At 48.8% G+C, this 13,998-nt stretch overlaps 1 protein-coding gene across 2 annotated transcripts in view; it reads left to right on the forward strand.

Moving 5' to 3' along the window:
* The window catches only part of AFAP1L2 (actin filament associated protein 1 like 2), a 155,176-nt gene that overhangs the window by 130,909 nt on the left and 10,269 nt on the right, over positions 1 to 13,998 (forward strand). For both annotated transcript variants that reach the window (XM_077257929.1, XM_077257930.1), the window contains exons 15-16: positions 1,883 to 1,997; positions 2,362 to 2,523. In XM_077257929.1, coding sequence (XP_077114044.1) covers positions 1,883 to 1,997; positions 2,362 to 2,523 — 277 coding nt within the window. The remainder of the gene's footprint in view (positions 1 to 1,882; positions 1,998 to 2,361; positions 2,524 to 13,998) is intronic.

The following is a 13,998-nucleotide window of genomic DNA, read 5'->3' on the forward strand; positions in this document are numbered from 1 at the left end:
AGGAACTGGAGGCTTTCTGCCAAGAACAGTGGGCAGCTTTACCATCTGAGAAAATAAAGAACCTCATCCACAACTACCACAAAAGACTTCAAGCTGTCATTGATGTTACAGGGGCAATACACCGTATTAAGAAATGGGGGATGTGAACTTTTGATCAGGGTCATTTGGATGTTTTGGGTTGTCGTTATGATTTAAAAAGACAAGCATGCAGGAGAAGCAAAGAGCACTGGGCAGCATGCAGGAAGAGCAGAGAGTGCCGGACAGCATGCAGGAGGAGCAGAGAGTGCCGGGCAGCAGGCAGGAGGAGCAGACAGCGCCGGGCAGCTGGCAGGAGGAGCAGACAGCGCCGGGCAGCATGCAGGAGGAGCAGAGAGCGCCGGACAGCATGCAGGAGGAGCAGAGAGCGCCGGACAGCATGTAGGAGGAGCAGAGAGCGCCGGACAGCATGCAGGAGGAGCAGAGAGCGCCGGGCAGCAGGCAGGAGGAGCAGAGAGCGCCGGGCAGCAGGCAGGAGGAGCAGAGAGCGCCGGGCAGCAGGCAGGAGGAGCAGAGAGCGCCGGGCAGCAGGCAGGAGGAGCAGACAGCGCCGGGCAGCAGGCAGGAGGAGCAGAGAGCGCCGGGCAGCAGGCAGGAGGAGCAGACAGCGCCGGGCAGCTGGCAGGAGGAGCAGACAGCGCCGGGCAGCATGCAGGAGGAGCAGAGAGCGCCGGACAGCATGCAGGAGGAGCAGAGAGCGCCGGACAGCATGCAGGAGGAGCAGAGAGCGCCAGGCAGCAGGCAGGAGGAGCAGACAGCGCCGGGCAGCAGGCAGGAGGAGCAGACAGCGCCGGGCAGCAGGCAGGAGGAGCAGACAGCGCCGGGCAGCAGGCAGGAGGAGCAGACAGCGCCGGGCAGCCGGCAGGAGGAGCAGACAGCGCCGGGCAGCCGGCAGGAGGAGCAGACAGCGCCGGGCAGCATGCAGGAGGAGCAGAGAGCGCCGGACAGCATGCAGGAGGAGCAGAGAGCGCCGGACAGCATGCAGGAGGAGCAGAGAGCGCCGGGCAGCAGGCAGGAGGAGCAGACAGCGCCGGGCAGCAGGCAGGAGGAGCAGACAGCGCCGGGCAGCAGGCAGGAGGAGCAGACAGCGCCGGGCAGCAGGCAGGAGGAGCAGACAGCGCCGGGCAGCCGGCAGGAGGAGCAGACAGCGCCGGGCAGCCGGCAGGAGGAGCAGACAGCGCCGGGCAGCCGGCAGGAGGAGCAGACAGCGCCGGGCAGCCGGCAGGAGGAGCAGACAGCACCGGACAGCAGGCAGGAGGAGCAGACAATGCCGAGCAGCAGGCAGGAGGAGCAGACAGCGCTGGGCAACCGGCAGGAGGAGCAGACAGCGCCGGGCAGCAGGCAGGAGGAGCAGACAGCGCCGGGCAGCCGGCAGGAAGAGCAGACAGCGCCGGCAGCAGGTGGGAGGAGCAGACAGCGCCGGGCAGCAGGCAGGAGGAGCAGACAGTGCCGGGCAGCAGGCAGGAGGAGCAGACAGCGCCGGGCAGCAGGCAGGAGGAGCAGACAGCGCCGGGCAGCCGGCAGGAGGAGCAGACAGCGCCGGGCAGCCGGCAGGAGGAGCAGACAGCGCCGGGCAGCCGGCAGGAGGAGCAGACAGCGCCGGACAGCAGGCAGGAGGAGCAGACAGCGCCGGGCAGCCGGCAGGAAGAGCAGACAGCGCCGGCAGCAGGTGGGAGGAGCAGACAGCGCCGGGCAGCAGGCAGGAGGAGCAGACAATGCCAGGCAGCAGGCAGGAGGAGCAGAGAGTACCGGGCAGCAGGCAGGAGGAGCAGAGAGTGCCGTGTATCAGGTGTATTGTTCCATTAACCCTTTGATTCCTGAATTTGGATGTTTTCTTATTCTTCAGGACATCAATCATCGCCCAGAAGAAACAATGGTGGATCTACAGGTGAAGACCAGTGCCGTGTCCAGTCCGCTGCTGGGGAAAAGCAAGATGGAGAAGCACAAAGTGTCCAGTCCAGGTGAGCGGCAGAGACGGGGTGGGGGATGGAAACCTGGACTCATGAATCATGGGAACTGGACGCAGCGCTGATAAGACGAGCCGACAGTCTGCTTGTGGCCAGTCCGACCCTGCTCGTGGCACTTCTGACGCTTCCATGTCCGTCCATTGTTGGAGCAGATTGGCCGTGCGTGATAGGAATGTGGGGGCAGATGTCATTCATCTTTATAAGAATGTTCCCATTCACTGACAGAAAGCAGAGACTTTCAGAATGAGGAAGAGTTAATAGATAAAGGCTCTTAGAAAGATGTAAAGGACAGAAGGAAGCACAGCGCCCCTTGGTGTGACACAGCCGGACTGTGGCTTTATTCTCCCTTCTCTTTCAGCCATTGAAAGCAAATTGGGAAAGAACCGAACCGAAGCCGAAGCCAGAAAATTCACCGAGGTGAAAGAGAAGCTGGAGAAAGAGCGAGAGGAGCTGCGGGAGCAACTGGCTCAACTGCGCAGGGAACGGCGGGAGCTGAAGGAAAGCATCGCCACCTGTACAGGTACAGGCCGACGTAACCACCGTGCACACCCGTATACTGCGATAATACAGCGCACACCCGTGTACTGCGTTAATACAGCGCACACCCGTGTACTGCGATAATACAGCGCAAAACCGTATACTGCGATAATACAGCGCACACCCGTGTACTGAGATGATACAGCGCAAAACCGTATACTGCGATAATACAGCGCACACCCGTGTACTGAGATAATACAGCGCACACCCGTGTACTGCGCTAATACAGCGCACAACCATATACTGCGATAATACAGCGCACACCCGTGTACTGCGATAATACAGCGCGCACACCCGTGTACTGAGATGATACAGCACACAACCGTGTACTGAGATAATACAGCGCACACCCGTGTACTGCGATAATACAGCGCACACCCGTGTACTGAGATAATACAGCACACAACCGTATACTGCGATAATACAACGCACACCCGTGTACTGAGATAATACAGCGCACACCCGTGTACTGCGATAATACAGCACACAACCGTGTACTGAGATAATACAGCGCACACCCGTGTACTGAGATAATACAGCGCACACCCGTGAACTGCGATAATACAGCACACACCCGTGTACTGCGATAATGCAGCGCACACCCGTATACTGAGATAATGCAGCGCAAACCCGTGTACTGCGATAATACAGCACACAACCGTGTACTGAGATAATACAGCGCACTCCCATGTACTGTGATAATACAGCACGCACACCCATGTACTGAGATAATACAGCGCACACCCGTGTACTGAGATAATACAGCACACAACCGTATACTGCGATAATACAACGCACACCCGTGTACTGAGATAATACAGCGCACACCCGTGTACTGCGATAATACAGCGCACACCCATGTACTGCGATAATACAGCACGCACACCCATGTACTGAGATAATACAGCGCACACCCGTGTACTGAGATAATACAGCGCACAACCGTGTACTGAGATAATACAGCGCACACCCGTGTACTGAGATAATACAGCGCGCACCCGTGTACTGAGATAATACAGCGCACAACCGTGTACTGAGATAATACAGCGCACACCCGTATACTGCGATAATACAGCGCACACCCGTGTACTGAGATAATACAGCGCACAGCCGTGTACTGCGATAATACAGCGCACACCCGTGTACTGAGATAATACAGCGCACACCCGTGTACTGAGATAATACAGCGCGCACCCGTGTACTGAGATAATACAGCGCACAACCGTGTACTGAGATAATACAGCGCACACCCGTATACTGCGATAATACAGCGCACACCCGTGTACTGAGATAATACAGCGCACAGCCGTGTACTGCGATAATACAGCGCACACCCGTGTACTGCGATAATACAGTGCACACCCGAATAGTGTGCTGAGAGGACGGCACACACACTGTATACTGTGCTGATATAGCGGTACACACCTATATAACCGGTAGATACCCCAGTGCACGCACCCAGGGCCGTATTCATAGACGACGCTGCCCTGGCACTGATCATAAATGCCTCTTAATCTAATGAATTTGTTTGGCAGAAAACTTCCTCATTATGCCTTTATTTGCATGAACTCTGTCTGTGCTCTGTTTAAGTCACAAATCTCATCAGAGTATGATGATCACTCTTAAGTTTTCGTGAAATATCTAATTTTTTCATACCTTGTCCAAGGCATTGCACTATTTAACGCTTTTCAGCAGCAAAGAGATCCTTTTTATTTCCCATATTGCTTGAAACCTGTGACCTGCATAATAATGTGGAACATCATTTTTGAGTAGTTTTCCTTTAATTAGAATCACCTGGAAAACTAATGATCACATGTGTTTAAGATTGATTTCAGTGATCCGTTGAGCCCTGAGACACAATACCATCCACGAGTTTATTTGAAAAACAAAACAATTAAATCTTTAAGACACTTAAATCCAGTTTGCATAATAATTTGGAACACAGTGTAATCGCTAGCAGTTGCATCGTGTGGTGCGCGGTGCTCAGGATTGCTCTTCTTCAACACATAGCAGTAAATGCTGCAACTAAATATTATACATACAAAGACTGAATAATACTGCCATATCATTCCTAATAACACCGCCACACCGTGACTAAATAGTGCCACCATATAAACACCATCCTACAAAGACTGAATAATACCACTATACTGTGATTGAGTAATTCCGCCATATCATTCCTAATAACACCACCATAACATGACTAAATAGTACCGCCATATGAACAACATCCTACAAAGACTGAATAATACTGCCATATTGTTGGTAAATAAAGAACAAACATTATGTGAATCCTGACAATACAGGAGAGGTTACTGAGCGGCCAATTGCACGTTGTCCTTTCAGGCAGAATCCACTGCGTAAACTGCCTGAAAAACCTCTCAACAAATGTTCAAAAGAACGAACATCTTCATTACTATGTAGAAGTCACTCGCTTTGCTCATCTTCAGTCTCTGCTCATCTTCGGTCTCTGCTCATCTTCTGTTTCTGCTCATCTTCGGGCTTCTAAATGTCTTTTAACTGCTTCAGATTTCTAAAAACGTCAAGCAGAAAAAAAAGTGACCTGAAGACAGAAGACGCTCTGTTACGTTATGATACAAGTCACAGATAATGCTCAAAAGACGCCCAGAAAACAATCTGATTTTTTGGAGCGTTTTTGTTGTTGTTTTTGCTTAAAAAATCCTAGTGGTTTCTTTATTAGTCAATAGAGTGAAAAAAATGATTGGAGATCAACAGTAAAAAAAGACCACAAAAATCATGAAAAACCCTCCCCCCAAAAAAAAAAACAAAAAAAACACGGCGACTCTCAAAACTGTCTAGAAAATGCTTCGGAAACAACTGAAAAAAATGACACAAAAGACAATTCAGGAAACTCTGGAGGATTTTTTCTTTCTGAAGTGTTTTCTGCCAAAGTTTAAAAGATGTGTTGTGCACAGTGATACCGGCAGCGTTCTGCCCATGTACCGGAATAGGAGGGAAGGTGCAATCTGCGGAGGGAGGAAGGAGCTGATCATGAACACATCGGACACTGCATGAAAACTATTAAAGAGGAGTCTAAAGATGTCGTCCCATTACAGAAAATGTTATAAAACAGGCAAACTGTGCTTTCCTCCCCATCCCCAGGCCACCACATGAGCCGGTTTCATGTGTCGTCATTGCTTGCACATAATGTTTATTTTAGCGAGGGCTACCTGCCTCCTGCGCTCGCAATGAGTATCACGACTACTTGGTGGGACCAGCCGTGCCGCCATCACTAGTCACCGCTACCATGTGCCGCCATCACTAGTCACCGCTACCAGGAGATTCTTGCAGTGCAATATTCTGCAGTCCGATCGTTTCTCTGTCTCGCTATCAGTGACATTTGGGCTGAACGGAGCAGCGCCGTCTCCTGCCGCCGGCTTCATTGTGTGAGTGGGTGTGAGGATTGTACTGAAGACAGGAGACGAGCAGGACGCTGCCAGGTTTTGTTATCGCCCGTGGGTCACAACGTGCGTCTCTACTGCGGGTTATCAGGAAAACTCGCCAATAGACGGATTTACAGAAATTATTACCCTGGATTTTATTTTAAACACAATAGCAACAAATTATTATCATTTACTAACTTTTACAATAAATTAGTAAACAATAGAAAGCTCCTGTGCAACAAGACTACAGAGCCCCCTGACCATCTGCAAAGACCCCAAATCTGGGGAGACATACAGAAAAATATTATAACAAAAAATACAAACATTCACACAAGAAAAATAATTCTACACAAACGTACGCATATTACAGTCATGGCCAAAAGTGTTGGCACCCTTGTAGTTGTTCCAGAAAATGAAGTATTTCTCCCAGAAGATTATTGCAATTACATGTTTTGTTATACACCTGTTTATTTCCTTTGTGTGTATTGGAACACAAAAAAAGGCAAATTGGACATAATTTTCACACAAAACCAAAAAATGGGCCGGACAAAGGTTGTTGGCACCTTTCCAAAATTGTGGCTAAACAACTTTGTTTCCAGCATGTGATGCTCTTTCAGACTCACCTGTGGCAAGTAACAGGTGTAGGCAATGAAAATCACTCCTGAAAACAGATACAAAAGGGGAGAAATTGCCTCACTTTTTGCATGGACACTAAGCATGGAGAACAGAACGAGGAGATGAGAACTGTCTGAGGACTTGTAACCTTGAGATTGTTGATACTGTTGAACAATTTTGGTTCTCAAGTCCATCTCCAAAGATCTTAATGATCCTTTGTTCATGGTGTGCAACATAATCAAGAAGTTTACAACCCATGGCACTTCTCAATTGAACTGTCACTTCCAGAACTGATAGCGGTGGGCGCAGGCAGTGGGCTGCTAGGGACAACATGAGCCTAATACTCAGGCCCGTGGTTTGCCATAGAACCCTTCCGTGTGAATCTCTAAGTTGGCCTGGGAACCTCGAGATGAACGTCAGGGCACTTGGGCGCACTCAGCCTATGGTACAGGGAAAGATGGACTCAGAGTCTATGAGACGGGAGGTGTTACATTCTGGTTGTTCTGCCAGTGGTGAAGAAGACTTCCTAGTGCTAGAGAAGATAGCAAGAGGGACAGGCCAGCCATACCGAAAACCAGGAGCTATGCCTGGTACCCGTGGGAAAGACGACAACCCGTTGGGCCATATCTTTTATGCCTGTTTTTGAAGACTGCCAACTGTCCAGTAAAAGTTTGATGTTCTTATGAATTCCGCGTCTCCTGGAATGTTTGCTGCTGGGGTTCCAGAAGAGGAAAGCCTGGAGCCAGTGGAGGCCCTCGGGCCGGAAGTAAGTGCAATGCACCCCATACTGGGACGGAGACACGTTTTGCCCGTAGGGTGCCAGAGCGAGTTGAAGCAGCAGCTCATCCACGACTACCTTGCTCGGCCACCTTACACTGCTGATACAGAGACATAAAATAGCTAGGCTGCAGTTTGCCAAAGTGTATGAGCGTAAGCCAAAATCCTCCTGGGAAAGAGTCTTCTGGATAGAAGAAACAAAGATAGGGCTTTTTGGAAAAGCACATCATTCTTCTGTTTATCAAAAACAGAATGAGGCCTACAAAGAAAAGAACACCGTACCTACAGTCAGATATGGTGGACGGTCAGACGTTTTGGAGTTGTTTTGTTGCCTCTGGCTCTGGGGGCCTTGACTGTGTGCAAGGCATCAATAAATCTGAAGATTACCCAAGCATTTTGGGTGGTAATGTAGTGACCAGTGTCAGAAACCTGGGTTTGGGTTTCCAGCAGGACAATGACCCCTAGCATCCTTCAAGATGCCCCCAGAAATGGATGGAAACAAAGCGCTGGAGAGTTCTGAAGTGGCAGCAATGAGTCCGGATCTAAATCCCATTCATCTCCTGGATCTTACAATCACTGTTGAGAGAAGGCGAAATACGAGACCGGGAGCAGATTGTGAGAAGAGTCCAAGATCCCAACAGAGAGGAGAAAGAAGCTTGTAGATGGTAATAGGAAAAGATTGATTGCAGTTATTTATTCCAAAGGTTGAGGGCGCCAACAATTGTGTCCGGACCATTTGGGGGGTTTTGTGTGATGTTATGTCCATTTTGCCCTTTTTCTCCGTTTCTTTTTGTGTAGTTCTAATATACATAAAGGAAATAAACCTGAGTGTAACAAAACGTGTAATGGCAATAACTTTCTGGGATACTTCATTTTCTGGAACAATTCCAAGGGTGCTGACACTTTCAGCCATGACTATATATATATATAATATGTATTATAGGCAGGGATAGCTGGATGGACCGATGCGCTCAGACGTAGATCGCTCCCGGCCGAGTACAGTCCATTATAATGCAGGCATCATTATACATAATGGGGCCCTGTGGCTCCAGGTCACCGGGGCAGTTTGTCAGCCATGCACAACGCTCGCCTCTCAGGGGACCTGGCTGCACGCTCTCACCAGCCCCCGCCACCTGAGTCAGTGCGAGGGTCGCCCATCAGACAGCAGAGCCCCTGACCTGCCATCTTCTGCCGCATGAGATGCAAGAAGTGCAGTGAGGCAATGGTGGGATTGTACAAAATAAATACATATACGGTTACCACTGACCGGCGCCGCCCCATACGACCCGCCACCCAAGGTACTGCACCTGCAGTGCCTAGTGCCAAACACGGCCCTGTACACACCCACACACCCGTATACTGGGATGACACAGAGAAGTATGCATCCACATACTGGGATGACACCGTGACGCATACACCTGCATACTGGGATGACACAGCGAACCATACACCTGCATACTAGGATGACACCGTGATGCATGCACCTGCATACTAGGATGACACACGCAGCCGTATACTGGGATAACACAGTGAAGCATACACCCGCATACTGGGATGACACTGACGCATGCACCTGCATACTGGGATGACACCATGACACACACCGCTGTATACTGGGATCATACAGTGACACACAGCTGTATACTGGGAAGACACTGTGCCGCATGCACCCGCATACTGGGATGACACCGTGCCGTATGCACCCGCATACTGGGATGACACCGTGACGCATGTACCCATATACTGAGATAACACCGTGACACATGCACCCACATACTGGGATGACACCGTGACACACACACCCGTATACTAGGATGACACCGTGACGCACACAGCCGTATACTGGGATAATAGCGATGCATGCAGCCGTATACTGGCATCATACAGTGACACACGCACCCGTATACTGGGATGATACAGCGATGCACACACCTGTATACTGGGATAATAGCGACGCACACACCTGTATACTGGGATAATAGCGACGCACGCAGCTGTATACTGGGATAATAGCGACGCACGCAGCTGTATACTGGGATAATAGAGACGCACGCAGCCGTATACTGGGATAATAGCGACACATGCAGCCGTATACTGGGATAATAGAGACGCATGCAGCCGTATACTGGGATAATAGCGACGCATGCAGCCGTATACTGGGATAATAGCGACGCATGCAGCCGTATACTGGGATAATAGAGACGCACGCAGCCGTATACTGGGATAATAGCGACGCACGCAGCCGTATACTGGGATAATAGCGACGCACGCAGCCGTATACTGGGATAATAGCGACGCACGCAGCCGTATACTGGGATAATAGAGACGCACGCAGCCGTATACTGGGATAATAGCGACACATGCAGCCGTATACTGGGATAATAGAGACGCATGCAGCCGTATACTGGGATAATAGCGACACACGCAGCCGTATACTGGGATAATAGAGACGCATGCAGCCGTATACTGGGATAATAGCGACGCACGCAGCTGTATACTGGGATTGTCGGGGTCGTAAACGACAATTTTTCCTCATTCACCAGTCATTCCAAATTGTAATGCGAGCGCAGAACATCTGGTACCGGAAAAAGAAATGATTCAGACACGTAGCTGATTCAATCTTTGCTGATGCTCTTGCGTTCACCTCAGTGAGGAGCCGAGCAGCAACTAACTTTTATTTTCCAATACACAGTACTAAAAAGGGAATGCAATAGGTGGGGTTTAAGCAGTATACGTCTAGTGCTCAGTCCTTTTGATTCGTCAAACGTCTCCTGGTGGATTCCTCCTCTTCTTCACATTCCTTTAGTTTCGTTTCTAAAGAAATGAATCTTGTCCCTTCGGACACTAGGGTGAAACGAAACTGAACACTGGTGGCCATCTTTAAATACAATTACATTTGCATTAGCAGGGGAAAACTTATTGTTTCACAGTATAAGAGTATAGCAGTACAAAAAGAGTATAAAGATATATAAAAGTATAAAAGGTATATAAGAAAATACATTTTCACCTTGACAATCCCCCCTAAACACTAAGTTTTTCCCTTAAAGAAGGATCCTTCGAGACTGTCCATGTGATGGGAAAAGGGGAGGTGGATTTCTTCATCCAGACACCTCAGAAACTCTCCCCTAGCGAGAGGCCTCCAGGCAGCTGAACCCTTCACTATCCTCACATGGAGTTCTCCCACTGTCCCTAAACTAAATCTCTTAGCATCATCTGAGAATGGGGGGTTTCGTCTACTCTCTTGAGAGGGACATACTTAGGGATCTCCCCTGGATCAGTACCATCGTACTCTGGTAGATCTACTTCTTGATTGAGGAAGGTGCCAGTTGGAGTTGCTTTGGCAATAACCTTTTTGTACAAGGGAATAACACAACAGAGAATTATTGATCCAATTACAAGGAGGGCAATCAGTACCAGACAGGCCTGTTGAAGGAATCCCTTGAGCCCACCCAACCAACTGGAAAAGAAGGATGTGTCTACTCCAGCATTAGTTTTCAATTCTGCTGCTAACCCAGTTATCTTTTTGAGGGCTATCATGGTTTTTCCATTCACTCCAGTGTTCTGAGGGATATAGGTACAACATTCTTCTCCTACCATCCCACAAACTCCTCCTTTCTCAGCTAAAATCATATCAAGGGCTAGTCTGTTTTGAAGAGTCATTCTAGTGTTAGGGCCCAATTCTTCAACTATACCCTGGAAGGCATCCTGGCTAAAATTGACAAACCTTTGTTCACTGTAATATATGTAATTGATCCATTCAACGTTTTTATTAATCTGCACCTGTGGGATTATAGAAGCAAAGCCAGCATAGATCTGGTTCTGGGCTTTAAACTGGTCAGGCACCCCCCTTGGCACTCCAATGGCATCAATATATACTAGTGGATCTTCTTCATAACTCATATGGAGCTGATCGAGACTTCTCCTCTTTCTGGTAGGTTCATCAGGTATCTTTGGATCCCAAGGTAAAATTTTGAACTGCGTGGCTAGTTTAACAAGGGTGCATTGGCCTATCCAGGCATTAGGCAACCTAGGACGGAGCTTACCATCTCCACATAACCAATAAATGTCGTACATATAATGTGTATGTTTGATTAGCAAGTCAGTATCTAAAGTGCTGTTCTCCTCGCAGAAACCTGTCTCGAAGATCCCTACTGGTATACCTGTGGTGTCGTGGGAATTATAGCAGGTGTAATTGTCAGCTAATACGATTACTTCTCCTGGGACTTTTAGTTTGGGTTTCTCATGAATTAGTGGGACGTAGTCTGGGCAATCAGTGGGCTTCAAACCTTTCAACAGATTCATAACACAGGCAGTGATGTTGTCATCAGGGAAAAGCAATGCATGTGTGTATAGATGTGTATTCGCAGCAGCACAAGCAATACATCCTACAGAGATATTCTGGACTCTTACATTGTATCTCACCCATTCTAACCATAGGTTTTTCCTTGGGGCTGTTTGTGTTTCTATGGAGAAAACCTCTTGCCAACTGAGATCTGGAATGGGTATCACTTCATTAACTACTTTTTGCAAACGCTCACCTGGGCCTGTTTTAGGTATACTGGTAACAGGGGCCTTGGTTGGTCTGAAACTAATATCCTGGAGCTGTATATGGCCTAAATACGCATGGGGTCCAGCACTAAATACATAATTATAATTCCTTCCCAATACGAACGTCTGCAGATCAGCAGATTGGGCGTTCTCAAGATTCAGAAGGAGGGGGTGACAGCTTCTACCCCATTTACAGCCCCTAAGTGGTTGCAGAAGGGCTGTTAGATGCATTCTCTCACGAAGACTCCTACCCGTCCTATCCTTAGGGAACATGGCTTCGCTAGGTTTATATCCCCAATATTTCCCTGTACTCCAGGCAGCATCTGTCCAATAATGACAATTATTGTTGTATTGTCTGGTAACACACATATATAAAACTGGATAGTTCCCTCTACTATCCGTTCAGTGTCAAGGCACTTGACTACATCACAGAAATCAAATCGCCAGATATTCGCCGGGGCTGTCAGATTTACCCAGAGAATAGTGGGGCCAGAATTCTTATTTACAATAGGGGCCGAAGAGGTAGGGGCGAGGATGGCCCCCAGTCCCAAGGTCAAAAACAGCAACATTTCCCTTCAGTCACTACTGTGACTAAACACTGGTTCGGTCTCTTTTACAGTGTGAAGCGTGAATCCAGGTGCTCTTTCCTTCAAGTTTTACTGCAGTGGGGGTGACCAGGATCACCGTGTGGGGTCCTTCAAATCTCGGCTGGAGACAATCTCTGCGCACAAACTTTTTCACATACACCAGGTCTCCTGGCACAAAGTCATGGACCACGTCACCTGTGGATTCTGGAAGAGAAGCAGAAACTGTAGAGTGGGTGTTAGACAGTTCCTTAGACAATGCAATCACAAATTGTACAACTTTATCATTTGTCTCAGACAACTCTTGAGGCCTAATATCTCCTATTTTAGGTGGAGCACCAAAAAGAATCTCAAAGGGAGTCAGGCCGTGTTTTCCCTGTGGGGTGTGTCTGATATGGTATAAGACCACAGGGAGCAAATCTGGCCATGGGAGTGGGTGGTCTTGGCTCATTTTAAGCAATTGTGTCTTAATTGTGGAGTTCATTCTCTCAACTTTGGCTGAACTGGAGGGGTGATAAGGGGTGTGCAGACCCAAATCTGTCCCTAACATGTGCCACAATTCCTCGTAGACATTGACAGTGAAGGCTGGGCCTTGATCTGATTCAACGACTTCGGGTATTCCAAATCTGTACGAAATTTCAGTGATGAGCTTCTTAGCTGTAGTTTTGGCAGTCATATTGGTCACTGGGTAGGCTTCAGGCCATCCTGAGAACATATCCACAGCCACTAGGACGTACTCATACTTTCCTGACTTGGGCATTTGAATATGATCAACCTGGATTCTCTGCCAAGGGTAATCTGGTTTGGCAAGATGCTGAAGTGGAACCTTGGCGGTGGCTGTTGGGTTACAGATGGCACAGACTGGGCAGGCTCTTGAGTAAGCTGTGACAGTGGTAGAGATTCCAGTAGAGCTTCTTGATACAGGCTAGTGCTTGGTTCTTTCCTCGATGAGTTGATCCATGAGCCCATGCTGCAACGGCTGGATACATTCTTTTGGGTAGACAGGGTTTCCCATCCACCTTATAGAGTCTAGAAAACTGATATTGTCCAGCAGAACTACGATTCCCATGAATGGCTCCTGCAGCTTCCCACTGTTTCTTTTCTTCTCTAGAGGTCAACTTTTATCCTTCCCACAATCTTTCTTCAGGTGGTCGAGCTGGCTTCCAGCCAGATCCGGTGGCAGGGTATTCCATTTCCATGTCTTCTATCAACTTCTTCTTTCTTCGGGCTTCAGACTTCTCAAAGTCTCGTTCTTCTTCGGCTTGGGTAGCTTCCTTGGTTGCTTGTTCCTTTGTTTGTGCTCTGGTAAGCACAGGCATCACGGGTGTAGCAGTGTCTTCCCAACAGGGTTTTTCTGGTGCTGTTTCTTCTTCTTCCCACTTTGCTGAGACATTCTTTATGGCAGCAGCTTTGGCAGCTTGATCTGCTAAATGGTTTCCTCTAGTTTCCTTCGAGTTGACTTTCCCATGAGCTTTGACCTTGATCACCGCAATCTGTGCGGGGAGCTCCAGTGCCTTCATCAGGGCTTTA

This window comes from Ranitomeya variabilis, chromosome 4 (assembly GCF_051348905.1).
Source record: "Ranitomeya variabilis isolate aRanVar5 chromosome 4, aRanVar5.hap1, whole genome shotgun sequence".
Lineage (NCBI taxonomy): Eukaryota > Metazoa > Chordata > Amphibia > Anura > Dendrobatidae > Ranitomeya > Ranitomeya variabilis.